This window comes from Micropterus dolomieu, unplaced genomic scaffold (genome assembly GCF_021292245.1).
Source record: "Micropterus dolomieu isolate WLL.071019.BEF.003 ecotype Adirondacks unplaced genomic scaffold, ASM2129224v1 contig_12519, whole genome shotgun sequence".
In the NCBI taxonomy this organism is placed as follows: Eukaryota; Metazoa; Chordata; class Actinopteri; order Centrarchiformes; family Centrarchidae; genus Micropterus; species Micropterus dolomieu.
In genome coordinates, this window is record NW_025741505.1 from 1 (window position 1) to 15356 (window position 15356).

Below are 15356 nucleotides of genomic sequence, written 5' to 3' on the forward strand. Positions count from 1 at the left end.
TACCGATGTTCAGCCAAGTCTGCCGACGTTCATAAGAATGTCCCAACATTCAGCCGACATTCAGGCGAGTGTGTCGACAATCAGCCGAGTGTACCGACATTCAGCCAAATCAGCTGGATACGTACACACAGATATGGGGGGCTGACTTTTCCTTCTTCTTTTCTTTTCCCTTTGTCCTGTGTCTTTCTCTTTGTGTCTCTGTCTGCTGCTGATGTGTCCTGACGGTAGATCCCTTCGTACCGACGGCCATTCTGGGTGAGACACTTTTCCTTTCTTTCCTCTGTAGGACAAAAAAACCCCCAACAACCTGCACAGGTAGACAGACAGGAAGTAGATAGACAGACAGGGAGTGGACAGACAGGTGAGACAGAGAAGACAGGTGAAAGGATGGAGATGAGGATGGAGAGAATGAGAAAGAGAGAGTGATATTTTGGCTTCCATCCATCCCTGCTTGCTTCTTGTTCGGCTGCTTTTAGTTCTTCTGTTTTTTTATGTTCAAAATATTTAAAAGTATTTTGTTTAAAGTTTTATTTTTATTCTCCAAATCCTCCATCTTTAATTAATATATTGATTTAATTTTAATAATAATTCTATATTGATTACCCCTTAAAGAGATTTTGCTTTAAGTTTTCCTTTCTGATAAATTTTTTTTTCCAATTTTATTATTGAATTTTAATTTAAAATCTTAGTTATTCATTTTGTTTGTTTTTTAAACAATTTTGTAATTTATTTTTTATTTCAAAAATAAATATAATTTTTAGTATGTTTTAAATGTGTTTTTATTATTTTTTAACATTTATTTTTTTTTTTTTTTTTTTTTTTTTTTAAACAACGGTGGGCTTCACTCCATCCCCACATCCACAACATTCCTGCGTGTCGTGTTGACGTCACGTCTGTCTGTGACCTCCAACCTCTGCATGGACACAACACGCCCACGTGGACTGGGGGGAGGAAAACAAACTAACCATTTAAAACCAGAGTCAGTCAGAGGGCCTGCTAGCAGCTTCTTTTACACTCTGGACGTCTTGGTTGTGATTCTTGGATGTTGCAGATGTTTGTTGATTTTCAGATTATTTTTATTTAACACAAAATGAGCAGGAAGCTAAGCTAAGTCAAACAAACAAATCAAGAATGCTGTGCTAAGCCAGCTTAACCTCCCGTGTCTGTTCCAAATATCGTACCTTTAATCACAAACAGAAGAAGAACAGGACACAGCTGAAAAGGTGTTGACAACTAAAACCAAAGATCTGCATAGTCTCTGGTTCATTCGTCTGTGTTTTATTTTATAGGATTTCATATGAATATTCCCCCAAAGCAGGCCTGTAAATAAAGATTATTTAAATTTTTATTAATCAATAACATGAAGTCAAAGTAGATGTCAAATACATGTGAGGGAATTTAGAAACAGTGTCATATCTTGGTCACAATTCTTAAAGATCCCTAAATCATATGGTTACACAAAAAACATTAAACTGTAACAGCAAATGTAATGCGCCTTAATTATGTTTTTTAAATCAAAGTTAGGAACACTGAACATATTATTGGACCCAAACCCAGAAATACTGGTGAATAAACCAACACAGCTGGGATGCAAGGAACTAAACGTCAGTCAAGTCCGAAACTTAAGACTAAACAAATCCACAGTAAGAGACAGGCAGGACTCAATTCAGACTCAAACAGAAATAACACAGTAATCCAAAAAGAGAAAGACAGACGGTCCTACAAAACCAGGAAGGAAACACGGACTATATATACCAACTCAAGCAGGCAGGCTGATTAACACAGGTGAGACACATCAGGTAAGCAACAGGGAAGACACAGGCAGGAACAAGGACTGGTAACTTCAAAACAAAACAGGAAACAAAACCCCAAAACTGTGACAGAGGTTGACTTTAATAACATTGAAGGGATCATGTTTCCTGAAGCCTAACCAAAGTGTTTATCTAAATCGACAACAGGTGAAAAAACTAACAAACAAATTAATTTCTAATAAACAGGGTTACAAAAATAATGAGACTGATCTAGATGATATATAAACTCTGAAATAAATCAAGAACAGACTGCTGATCTGTGTTTCGCTCGTGGAAAGTGAACCAAAATCGGATGCTAACTGCTGCGCTACATGTGCTGCTAGGCTAGTTTAATGTCCAAGTGAAGGAACGTTACAGCAAACTGTTGCTTAGGTTCCTGTTTGTCCTCTCTCCTAGCTGATCTGTCTTCAGGCCGGGGGTTGGGACGTTAGCTGAGGAGTCCTACGTTTAGGGTCCAGTTAGCCAGGTTAGCCGGGTTAGCTAGGTTAGCCTAGGCGGTTGCTGCTAGTTGTGACAAGTACACATAGACAGTGCTAGTTGCTGATTGATTCATGCTAGCTGTGTGTTAGCAGTAGCAGGCTAAAGCTAAAGTTGTTGCTTATACCCTGTCTCCTCTCTCTTCTTCTTCTCTTCTATCTTTCTCTGTGTAAAGTGCCCATTAATGGTAAGTGGTTAAATTTGGGGATAAGGGGCGGGACTCATGTTGGGGGGGTGTCTGTCACCACTGCGCATGGAGCCGCACCCACCACCCGCTGTTGTCATCAATTAGCCTCATTTTAACCCCCATGTGAAATTGTGACATCACTTTCCCCAACTCCTCCCACCATTTCACCTCGAACCAATCAGTTTTCAGCTCTGCCCATCTCTCTTTTTTCTGATTGGTTGCCGTTGTCGTTGTTGTGGTTGTCTCACCCGTCCTCCACAAACCGCCACCTCCATCAAATTGCCCATCTCCTCGCCCTCGCCATGATTGGTTGGGCTGTTTGGGATAGAGAGTTTCAGATTGGTCAGTCAGCCTCCAGGCTAGCCAATAAGAGCAGAGTTAGAGAGTGTAGTGGAAGGTTTGTCCATCGAGTCTTTGTTGAAATGTTCACGTCAGAGTCCTTGATGTCCCTGGGTCACATGTCAGTAAACGGTTCACCAGAGAGGTTTGTTTTGTTCCAGGACTCTGAACTCTGCTCTCTCCACACTGCAGCTCCGAGAACCTGGACCACATCTGGACCAGTACTGGGACCGGTACCAGTACTGAGATCATGCTGTACTGGGTCTAGACCAGTACTGGGACCAGTGTCAGTACTGAGACCATGCTGTGCTGGGTCTGGACCAGTAATGGGTCCAGGACCTGTACTGGGTCTGGACCAGCAACTGATTCATATAATAGATTGGTTTGATTGAAAGTCCTTTTGTTGGATCAGATTATTGATCCGTGATTGATAGCTGCGGCGGCAGTGTGAAAAGAAACCAGCACCAATCACCATCCTCTCTCCAGTCATGTGATCTGATGCACTAGGGTTGTTGTGGTAACAACACATCTGAAGCTGTAACACCCTTTTGTCTCTTTACTTCCTGTCTACACAGGAAGTGGGACGTTGTTGTGCAGATGTTGTAATATTGTTTATAGATTTTACATTAAATGACATATTTTAAAGGTTTTTAATGTTTTAAATCAGCTTTCAGACCAGCAAACAAGATCAGGTTCATTGATCATGAGAGCTGCTGGCTTGCTATCCTAACCCAAAGGTTTATCAATCAATCAGATCAATATTTTAAGATGATCAATTAAAAGCTAAAGAGATCCAGATAAAAAGACCTAAATCCCAGTTTGAGTTATTTATTTATTATTTTTAACTCCCGCTGCTTTTAAATGTTGAAAGTTAATTAGATTTTACGAGGGATTCGAATACAGTAAGCAGATTTACTCCTGCATGCGGATACAGCTAAAAAAAAAACAGCCCTACTTTCTACAGGTTACAACAGGTAACAGCAGCCATGTTGGGAACTCGGATCAGGACTTTTTAAACTGCCCAAAGAGTCCAACCTACCAGAAATCAGAGGCGACTGCTCTGGGAATTCGTCTCGAACACGAAGCGACAGATAATCTGGTGGAAGTTTGGTCTGATTCTGAATTAAGTCTGGGACCAACAATACAGAGCTAAAACCAGGCTTCGTCTGTACAGTGTCGGCCCAGAAGGTGTCTGAAGATGTCTGTGCAGGTTCTCTGTCATCCAGGTCATAGTTATCCAAGGAAAGGGCAGCTGGACTTGGTTAAAGATACTTGAGGACGTTTTGTCTCTCATCCAAGAGTCTTCTTCAGTTCGCCAGAACCTTTGTCAGAACTTTAGTCTCTCGTCCAAAGGACGAAACGTCTTCCAGTATCTTCAGCCAAGTCCAGCTGCCCTTGATTTTAACCTTTACTTGGACAAATAACTGAACTTTTTTTTTCTATAAATGTACCTAAACGAAAGGAGACAAAAGTGAATTCACGTCGAGTCCATGCCATCCAACATGAACATCATATCTGCATCACACGGTTCTGACTGTCTGTCTGTCCAGCGGTCCTCTGGCTACAGCCTCAGTCTGACCTGTTTGTCATATTCTGTTCCTCCTCCAGACGACAGTCACACTATGACCAGTGAAACCAGCAGCCTGGTCCAGTCCCACTACAAGCAGAGGGAGTCGGAGCGCGAGGCGCTGCCCTATCAGACGGGTCAGCTGCATCCGGCCATCCGAGTGGCCGACCTGCTGCAGCACATCACCCAGATGAAATGCGCCGAAGGTTACGGCTTCAAGGAGGAGTACGAGGTGAGGAGGATGCACACAAACTCACTCAGTTATTTATGGCTGGAAACAGCACATAGACTAGTTTCCTGGAGTCGAGGGTAGCGTACCCAGAACCACACACACAGGATGAAGACCTCTTTCATTAAGGGAAGGCGTTCATGTTTTCATACTTATGTTAAAGGTTCAGTGTGTAAGTGTTAGTGGTGGGGTGGTGATGGTTCAACGGATAGGACAAATGCCTTTGGTGTGATAGACCCGGGTTCAATTCCCCACTGTGACCCAACCACCATTATGTCGACAATGACACCCCTCGTTGCTCCAGAGGCGTGCGACCTCTGACACATATAGCAACTGTAAGTCGCTTTGGATAAAAGTGTCAGCTAAATGAATAAAAGTAAATGTAAATGTAGTGACATCTAGTGGTGACGGTTGGGAATTGCAACCAGCGGCTCACGGTGCATTCAGGTGCTCCTCGGATGGTCCCATTCCCTGAGTTGTGAAGTCATTCTTCTGACTTCAGTGTGTGTTCATGTGCTCTTAAGTCTGAATGTGGAATCAACATGGACGCCGCTGCAGAGACGTGTTGGATTAATTATCAGAGTTTATAAACAACACGCAGACGTCTACAATATATCAATTTAATTTATAAATCCAACATCAAAAAGGCTGAAAACGACCCTCCTAATTTAACCTCTCTTCTATCTTCTACTAAACCAGACTGAAAAAACAAAAACACATTCATCATAATATTTACACAGTTGTTCAGCTAGCTTCATGTTGCTACCTGGCTGCTAGCTGTTTGTTTACCAGGACACGGTGGCTATGTGTTTCCGAGGGCGTTAAACGCTAGCTATGATTCATTTTATGATCAGTTTATCTGTTTTCAATGGGTGGATTCATTTTAAAAATACACCTCAGCAACAAGCTAACCACCGACACGAGGATAAATTTCATTATTGATTAATCTATTAACTAGTTTCGCAAGATATCGGTTATTATTTAATCCATAAAATGTCAAAACAACAAGTCTGAGGAGGCTTCACTGAGATTCACTTCACTGAGACAGAAAAGCTGACTGATGAATGACGTTAATGATTATTTCAAATATTGTTGATTAATTTATTGATCAATGAATCGTTTCAGCGATGACAGAGAGAGGAGGGAAGAACAAGACAGAAAACAGAAATGTTCAATAACAGCAGCACTGTGTGTGCACGCCACATGTTTACCCGTTTTCATCAGGAGAAATTTACTAATGGATGTTACTTACCTGAACACACACACACACACACACACACACACACACACACACACACACACACTCAGACATACATTATAGATCTTCCCTCCAGCTAATGGGCCAAAACAGGGAATAGCTTGTGTGTGTATATGTGTGTGTCTGTGTGTGTATAAATGTGTGTACGTGTGTGTGTGTGTGTTCAGGTCTGGCTGCCTGCTAGCGGGCTGCCCTCAGGGCTAATCCATTATACATACTGAGTACACACACACACACACACACACGCACACACAGAGTGTTTTCACCCTCCATTTGCAGAAAGTTAGTGGTGAGGAGTTCTTCAGTGTTTCTGTCCGTCTGACTGTCCAATGACGACGTTTCCAAACTGGTTTGTTTGGAGAACCAGTTTGTCTCCGTGCAGGGTTATCAATCACACACCATCTGATCATGTAGACCAACCGGCCGCTCCCTGAAGACACAATAAACACCTTCAGAAGGTGGAGTTGCAGTTTGTATACCAGATGAATGTGGTGTGTGTGTGTGGGTAAACAAGATAAATGATTGATCAGGTGATCGGTGTTTTCCAGATAAGGTAGCGCTGCATAGACTGTAAACTCTCCAAGTCAGAAAGGAAGCAGGTGAACCCTTCGATGAGGGTCCAGGCTTGAAGAAGAGGTTCTGCAGAGGACGTTACAGGAGAAGCTCCGTCATCTCGGTGACCTCTGACCAGGACAGTGGACTGGTTTGGTCCAAAGTTAACACCGGTTCATATCTCGGTAGTCCATCTTTAAAGCCTCATGCTTCAGCACGTATCGTTGCACGCCTGCTGTTCTATACCTGCCAGTGTGAGACCGTCCTCCAGCTAAATCACAGACTGTGTAAAAGAAGTTGACGTAGCCGCCGTGGTGTCCCACGTTGGATTATATGGATTACCTCTGGTTTGGTATTTTGGCCGTCGCCATCTTTGTTTTTGGTGCCAGACGTGACCACATTTGGACGAGAGGGTGGAGCTAGCTAGCTTGGTTAGCAAGGTGCATCTGTAATTCACATTAACTGTGATATTAGCTGGAATGCTAATTTTGGCTAGCGACAAACATGCTTAAAACAAAACAGAAAAATGAGCAGCCAACTCCTGATAAGCTTTTGCAGCGGCGCTGGTTAAATTTACACGGAGCAGCAGATCCGAGTCACCTCTATCCTGATTAACAGGTCGCCATGGTAGAGACCTGTCAATGACAAGTTAGCCCCGCCTTAAAGCATTTGAATGAGTGGACTTGTTGCATCTTCGTATCAAAGAAACTTTACGTTTGTCTGAAATATTTTTATCTGGATCTGGTGGATGTGTACTTTACTTTTGGCTCCAGACTAACTTTTCCACTGGGAGCACTGGTGCAGCTTTCTCAGTTGGTCGCACCCTTTTTTTTCGTTTTGGTACAAGTATTAGTCAGTGACCCTGATAACAAGTGGGAGGGGCATCGGCCCCTGCAAGTTCAATGTTTCAAGCTTTAACTGTGTTGACCCAGTGACATTGACCCACAACACTGAAGAAATGACCCTTTGCTCCAGTGTAAAGTAGTGAGTGTGTAAATCTGCTGTCCCCTCAAAATAACACATCACACAGCCATTAATGTCTAAACCGCTGGATACTAAAGTGAGGACACCCCTCAGTGAAAATGTCCACATTGGGCCCAATCAGCTGTTTTCCCTCCCCGGTGTCATGTGAATCGTTAGTGTTACCAGGTCTCAGGTGTGAACAGGGAGCAGGTGTGTTAAATTTGGTGTTATCGCTCTCACACTCCCTCATACTGCTCACTGGAAGTTCAACATGGCACCTCATGGCAAAGAACTCTGAGGATCTGAAACAAAGAACGGCTGCTCTACATAAAGATGGCCGAGGCTGTAAGAAGACCGCCAAGACCCTGAAACTGAGCTGCAGCACGGTGGCCAAGACCCATACAGCGGTTCACCAGGACAGGTTCCACTCAGAACAGGCCTCGCCATGGTCGACCAAAGCAGCTGAGTGCACGTGCTCTGCGTCACATCCAGAGGTTGTCTTTGGGAAACAGACGTCTGAGTGCTGCCAGCATTGCTGCAGAGGTTGAAGGGGTGGGGGGGTCGGCCTGTCAGGGCTCAGCCCATACGCCTGCATCAAACTGGTCTGCATGGCTGTCGACCCAGAAGGAAGCTTCTTCAAAAGACGATGCACAAGAAAGCTGCAAACAGTTTGCTGAAGACCAGCAGACTGAGGACATGGACTACTGGAACCAGGTCCTGTGTTCTGATGAGACCAAGATAAACTTATCTGGTTCAGATGGTGTCAAGCGTGTGTTGCGGCAACCAGGTGAGGAGGACAAAGACAAGTGAGTCCTGCCCACAGTCCAGCATGGTGGTGGGAGTGTCCTGGTCTGGGGCTGCATGAGTGCTGCCGGCACTGGGGAGCTCCGGCTCACTGAGGGAACCGTGAATGCCAACATGTACTGTGACATACTGAAGCAGACCAGATCCCCTTCCTTCAGAGACCGGGCCGCAGGGCAGCAATCCAACATGATAACGACCCCAAACACACCTCCAAGACGACCGCTGCCTCGCTAAAGAAGCTGAGGGTAAAGGTGATGGACTGGCCAACATGTCTCCAGACCTGAACCCTACTGAGCATCTGTGGAGCGTCCTCAAACGGAAGTTGGAGGACCTCAAGGTCTCTAACAGCCACCAGCTCCGTGATGTTGTCATGGAGGAGTGGAAGAGGACTGCAGTGGAAACCTGTGAAGCTCTGCTGAACTGCAGGCCCATGAGGGTTAAGGCAGCGCTGGAGAATAATGGTGGCCCCACAGAATATTGAGTCTTTGATCCCTTTTCTCTTAGGGGTGTCCTCACTTTAGTTGCCAGCAGTTTAGACATTAATGGCTGCGTGATGTGTTATTTTGAGGGGACAGCAGATTTACACTATTTATACAAGATAGAGCTTCCATTCCATATTTATATATTTCTACATTTATTTATGTTGACTGTATGTTTTTCTGCGTGTAGAACCTTATCACCACAGCAAATTCCTCCTATGTGTAAAACACGGCTCAATCCATAACCTGGAGGAGGAACTAGGAGAAATTAGTGTGTCAGTATAATATTACAATATTAAATAAAAATATGTTAATATATACTGTTAGTAAAAAGTTACTGTATTGATTATATTTTTATATATTAGTATACTATATAGTTCACTATTACTCTGTCATCCAGACAGTTTTTATTCATTAAATCCTTCTTTATTCCTTATTCATTAAATCTAGTGAAATGCTCTACATGCTGGTCGGGTTAGTCTCTAATACGTTAATGCTAAGTGATAACGAGTTCAACATTTGAAAGTTTTCTGTAGCATGTCAAACGTTTTTAATGACCCACCCCATCCAGGCTGTGATTGGTTGGTTGTTGAAAAGTGACCTTGTGTTTAAACAAAAGGCAGCTGATAGAGCTAAACGTCCAGCTAGCCAAACATAAACCTTCCTTATCTTCTCCCTGTTGTCTTCTGTGTCACCGCCTCAGCTGCCCTGGCGTCCGGCCGCCAGTCAGACTGTAATGATTAGAGGCGGGGCGGATTACGCACAGTGTGCTCGCACTTTAGGGGCATTTGCGAGTGAAATGGTCGCACCGCTAATGATCACCTCACACTCGCTCAAACGCGACCGCATGAAACTTTAACTTGCACACTCTTACAAATGGCAGTCTGGACCCCTGGGTTCTTTTCAGGAAATGTCTTAGAAGTTATTATCTTTATGTCAAACACACCGTTCCTCCTGTTGAACTAACGCACATGAGGAACTCATCAGATGAATAAAAGTCTGACCGGAGCAGAGATCGGGCTGGTGCTACTGGTGATACTGGAAATTAAATGTGTTTGAATTTTGATCCTATTGAAAATCTGTTCTTTTGTTCTACCTTTGGTTTGTTTTCTGTAATCTACACATGTAACTGATGTTTGACTATTTAAAGAGATTCCATGAACGCTGAATGTTTCATTAATGTTAAATAACATCTGCTGTGTGGTTGTTTCGTGGAGTCGCGAGCAGCTCAGAGGGCTCGTTCTTTAGTTTTTTAATGCCTTTTCACTCTGATCATTTCAATAAATCATGTGCACAGCATTTATTAGTATCTCTGGAAGAGGATCTGGGCCACATGAAAAGACTCTCTGGTGTTATTCTGAGGATTTTCAGTATAAAGTCTGGATTTTCAAAACAAAATGTGAAAAGAAATTTGGACCAGAAAGTTAGAATTTAGAAACCAAAGATGTTTTCTTGTGGTTTTAATCCTTCTTTAAACCAGACTCCTGTCTTTTATTGATTACTGATGTAAAGTGCTGCAGTAGTGAGCTGATTGTTATCTCCCTCCATGCTTCTCCTTTACTAATTAATCTGATTGGACAGCTTAATGAGGTAAGACGCCTTTTTGGCTTTCAGATTCTTAACATCCTGTGTTCTTGTCAACCTGATTAGAGACTAGACACTAGCTAACGCCCAACACACAAACACACCCCTTTAGCACTGTAGCCTGTTAGCTTAGATTCACCTAGCCTCAGTTTGTATTAGCATTACGTTAGAGACACCACGGTAACCACCTGTTTCTTTGAAAGACAAACACACCGTGACGTTTGTCTGTTTAACAGGTTTTTCAGAGACAGCGATGGTTACCACTGGACTTGAATGTAGCATTAATGCTAACACAAGACTGGGGCTCACCATGTTTCTGTACACCTCCCTCAGTGAACGTTAGCTTCCATCCCTCTGTCGCTAGCAGCCAGACCAGCATGTTGGTTTGATCGGAAACATTTCACAGGATGCTGTTTGATTCATTTGTTTTTGGGTCCGTGGTGTTTGAGAGAAGCAGGAACAAGGAGGTCCAGCGTCTGACACACCTCCGCATTAAGTTACAAATCAACACACACACGATCGATTCGTTATTATCAATGAGCAACTGACAAATTAATGACTGAACATCAAAACTTTCTCACAGTCTACTCCAGTAAAATTTAATTAAATTATTTTTCTTTCAAATTTAACTTCAGATCTGATACTTCTTCCATCGCTGAGCAATAATAAAGAATTTTCTCAGTTCATATTCTAAAGAAGTGAATCAGCTTCTTAAACAAATTAATTAAAATACCAAAACCAATTCACACTCCTTAAATCTGGACTGAGCTGCAGAAACCTGTTCTCACCTCCAGCTCGTCACACATGGACGCATGGTCGAGACCTGCTGGCATCATATCGTAACACGCTGGGGGAAACCCTGTAGCGTCATTTATGTACGCTAAAGGTAGATGTAGGATATTTAAAAGAAAAGTCAGAGTAAGGAGGCTGTTGGGTCGGACCAGAAACCAGACTATCAACCAGGAGACTGGTGTCAGTGTCCTGTGTGAAACAAAAAGTCAACACTGAATGTTTAAGTTACGTACATTGCCTGAGTTACGCAAGATACATTACTTAACTTATGTAAGTTAACTGACGTACGTAACGTAGTCATTTTAACCCAAACCAGGATCTTTTCCTAAAGCTAACCAAATGGCAACGTTTCACAACATTAACAGGTACTTTTATTTTGAAAGTCTAACCAGATGCATATTGGATATTCATTGTTGCTAACTTGAGCCCTAAAGGGTTTTGACCAAGTGATCATATGTGTCGAGTTGGGAGTGAGAATGTGTTGGCTGCAGCAGGTCCTCATGAGTCCTTCAGTCTGAACATAAAGTCCTCCTCAGTTCTCAGTAATGACCAACCTGCTTCCAACTACTGATTCTCTAAATCAGTTTGCACCATTTAAACTTCAGGATCGTCTCAACGGTTTCAGGTCAGAGATGTTGACTGTACAAATGACCTCTTTTACTCTTCACTCTCAGCGGCTCAGGTATTAGCATGCTACCGTTAATCAACCAGTTCCACCTTTGGTTCCACCTGGTGTCTGTAAATATTTATACAACTCATCTCTTCGTATGAACTAGTTAATGAGGCGCCTGTTTTCATTTAACCCCTTGTAGTAACACTGACTGTAGACTCCTGGGCAGCGGCGTGCTCTTCCCCATTGTTAATCCGGCCTTGTGTGCATGGACTGATGACCGACATTGATCTAGTTTCCGTGCTCCCTTAGATGGCCGTACGATGTGGTTAAAAAGCTCTGATGAAACTTCGAATTTAGTTCGGATTCTTTTTGCCCATCAGCTTTTTATGAAATTGTGACTGAACGTTCAGATTCACGAAGTGTGTCAGAGCTAATTGCGGGCTAGTTAGCCAGCTGAAATACTTTAATGAGGTGACATCATCATCATCATCATCAGCTTTCTGGCAGTAACAGTCTGTGTTAATAAATGTCTGTGGTGTTTCTGCCTGCAGACAGACTGTAAACAGCATCTTTCATATTGAAGCTGATTACTAGAGAACCTTTTGTCTGCTGTGTCTGTGAACCTATTTTGGGAGAACATAGAGAGTCTGGGTTTATACCAAATCATCCAATCACAGCATATTTCCCACACTGACAACTGAAGTTTCTGTGGCTTACATCGAGGTCTGAAAGAGGCTTTCAGTTAATTTAAGCACCCTTAAACACGTCTGTTTCATCGTACAGCGTGTAATGAATGAGCTGAACAAGCCCATGTGATTTCAAACCTCTGTTTAGGTCATAGAAGACATGACCTTTGACCTTTTCAATGAGAGCAGGAGGTTGTTGGTGGTTTAAGGGGACAGGTAGCTTCAGCGTCTGAAATAAGCTGAAGTGAAAACACAGTCGCTGCCAGCAGTCATTAGTTCATTCGTTCCTTCGATTCTTTTCTTTTTCCTCCCTTTGTTCCTCGCTGTCAATCATGCAGACCTGTGTGTGTGTGTGGCATCACTCACCTGTCAGTTTGATGGATGTCTGGAGCTGTTAGACTGCTGTCACACACATCTGTCTGCAGGCATTTTAATGAGCGACCCAGGAAACCTGCTGCGGCTCAAAGTCTGTGTGAGCTCCCTCAACGCACCCAGCAGTTATGATACACAGATACATGTGGATAAAGGCTGTTATCAATATAAGGAAACATTTTTAATGAACAAGGAAATGTTGACTGTCAATTTAAACAACCACAAAAAGAGACAAAACAACGACCACTAAGAGACAAAAAACTACTTAAAAGAGACGCAAAATTACTTCAGAGAGTTGCAAAACAAGAAAGAGTTGACGATAACCATGAAGTGAAAAAAATTAAACAACTACAAAGAGACATTAGAAGGATCATAAGCACACAAAACAACTTCAAAGAGACACAAAACAACAAAGAGACAAATTATTACCACAGAGACACAAAACAACGAAGAGACGCAAAATATTACCACAGACACAAAACAACAAAGAGAAACAAAACGAAGAGACACAAAATATTACCAGAGACACAAACCCACAAAGAGACGCAAAATATTACCAAAGAGAAACAAAACAACAAAGAGAAACAAAACAAAGAGACACAAAATATTACCACAGAGAGACACAAAACAACAAAGAGACACAAAATATTACCACAGACACAAAACAACAAAGAGACGCAAAATATTACCAAAGAGAAACAAAACAACAAAGAGACGCAAAATATTACCACAGAGACACAAAACAACAAAGAAATACAAAATATTACCACAGAGACGCAAAATATTACCACAGAGACACAAAACAACAAAGAGACGCAAAATATTACCACAGACACAAAACAACAAAGAGACACAAAATATTACCACAGACACAAAACAACAAAGAGACACAAAATATTACCACAAAGAGAAACAAAACAACGAAGAGACGCAATATATTACCACAAAGAGACACAAAACAACAAAGAGACACAATATATTACCACAGAGAGAAACAAAACAACAAAGAGACGCAAAATATTACCACAGACACAAAACAACAAAGAGACACAAAATATTACCACAAAGAGAAACAAAACAGCAAAGAGATACAAAATATTACCACAGAGGCACAAACCAACAAAGAGACACAAAATATTACCACAGAGGCACAAACCAACAAAGAGACACAAAATATTACCACAGAGACACAAACCAACAAAGAGACACAAAATAGTACCACAGAGACACAAAACAACAAAGAGATACAAAATATTACCACAAAGAGAAAAAAAACAACAAAGAGACGCAAAATATTACCACAGACACAAAACAAAGAGATGCAAAATATTACCACAGAGACACAATACAACAAAGAAATACAAAATATTACAACAAAGAGAAACAAAACAGCAAAGAGATACAAAATATTACCACAGAGGCACAAAACAGCAAAGAGATGCAAAAATACCACAAAGAGAAACAAAACAAAGAGACACAAAATATTACCAAAGAGAAACAAAACAACAAAGAGATGCAAAATATTACCAAAGAGAAACAAAACAACAAAGAGATGCAAAATATTATCACAGAGACACAAACCAACAAAGAGACGCAAAATATTATCACAGAGACACAAACCAACAAAGAGACACAAAATATTACAACAAAGAGATGCAAAATATTAACACAAAGAGAAACAAAACAACAAAGACATGCAAAATATTACCACAAAGAGAAACAAAACAAAGAGACACAAAATATTACCACAGAGACACAAAACAACAAAGAGATGCAAAATATTACCACAGAGACACAAAACAACAAAGAGATACAAAACAAAGAGATGCAAAATATTACCACAGAGACACAAAACAACAAAGAGATACAAAATATTACCACAGAGACACAAAACAACAAAGAGATACAAAACAAAGAGATACAAAATATTACCACAGAGACACAAACCAACAAAGAGATGCAAAATATTACCACAGAGACACAAAACAACAAAGAGATACAAAATATTACCACAGAGACACAAAACAACAAAGAGATACAAAACAAAGAGATACAAAATATTACCACAGAGACACAAAACAACAAAGAGATACAAAACAAAGAGATACAAAATATTACCACAGAGACACAAAACAACAAAGAGATACAAAATAGTACCACAAAGAGAAACAAAACAGCAAAGAGATACAAAATATTACCACAAAGAGAAACAAAACAACAAAGACATGCAAAATATTACCACAAAGAGAAACAAAACAAAGAGACACAAAATATTACCACAGAGACACAAAACAACAAAGAGACACAATATATTACCACAGAGAGAAACAAAACAACAAAGAGACGCAAAATATTACCACAGACACAAAACAACAAAGAGATGCAAAATATTACCACAAAGAGAAACAAAACAACAAAGAGATGCAAAATATTACCACAAAGAGAAACAAAACAACAAAGAGAAACAAACCAACAAAGACACAAAATATTACCACAGAGACACAAACCAACAAAGACACAAAATATTACCACAGAGACACAAACCAACAAAGAGACACAAAATATTACCACAAAGAGAAACAAAACAACAAAGACATGCAAAATATTACCACAAAGAGAAACAAAACCACAAAGACATGCAAA

At 41.3% G+C, this 15356-nt stretch overlaps 1 protein-coding gene across 1 annotated transcript in view; it reads left to right on the forward strand.

Moving 5' to 3' along the window:
* The first annotated feature begins 237 nt into the window (after nucleotides 1-237).
* LOC123966078 (receptor-type tyrosine-protein phosphatase mu-like) overlaps nucleotides 238-15356 on the forward strand; it is a 25091-nt gene continuing 9972 nt past the window's right edge. Inside the window, exons 1-2 of the mRNA XM_046042316.1 lie at nucleotides 238-255; nucleotides 4423-4613. Of these exons, the coding sequence (XP_045898272.1) occupies nucleotides 4437-4613 (177 nt within the window). The 5' untranslated portion in view covers nucleotides 238-255; nucleotides 4423-4436. The remainder of the gene's footprint in view (nucleotides 256-4422; nucleotides 4614-15356) is intronic.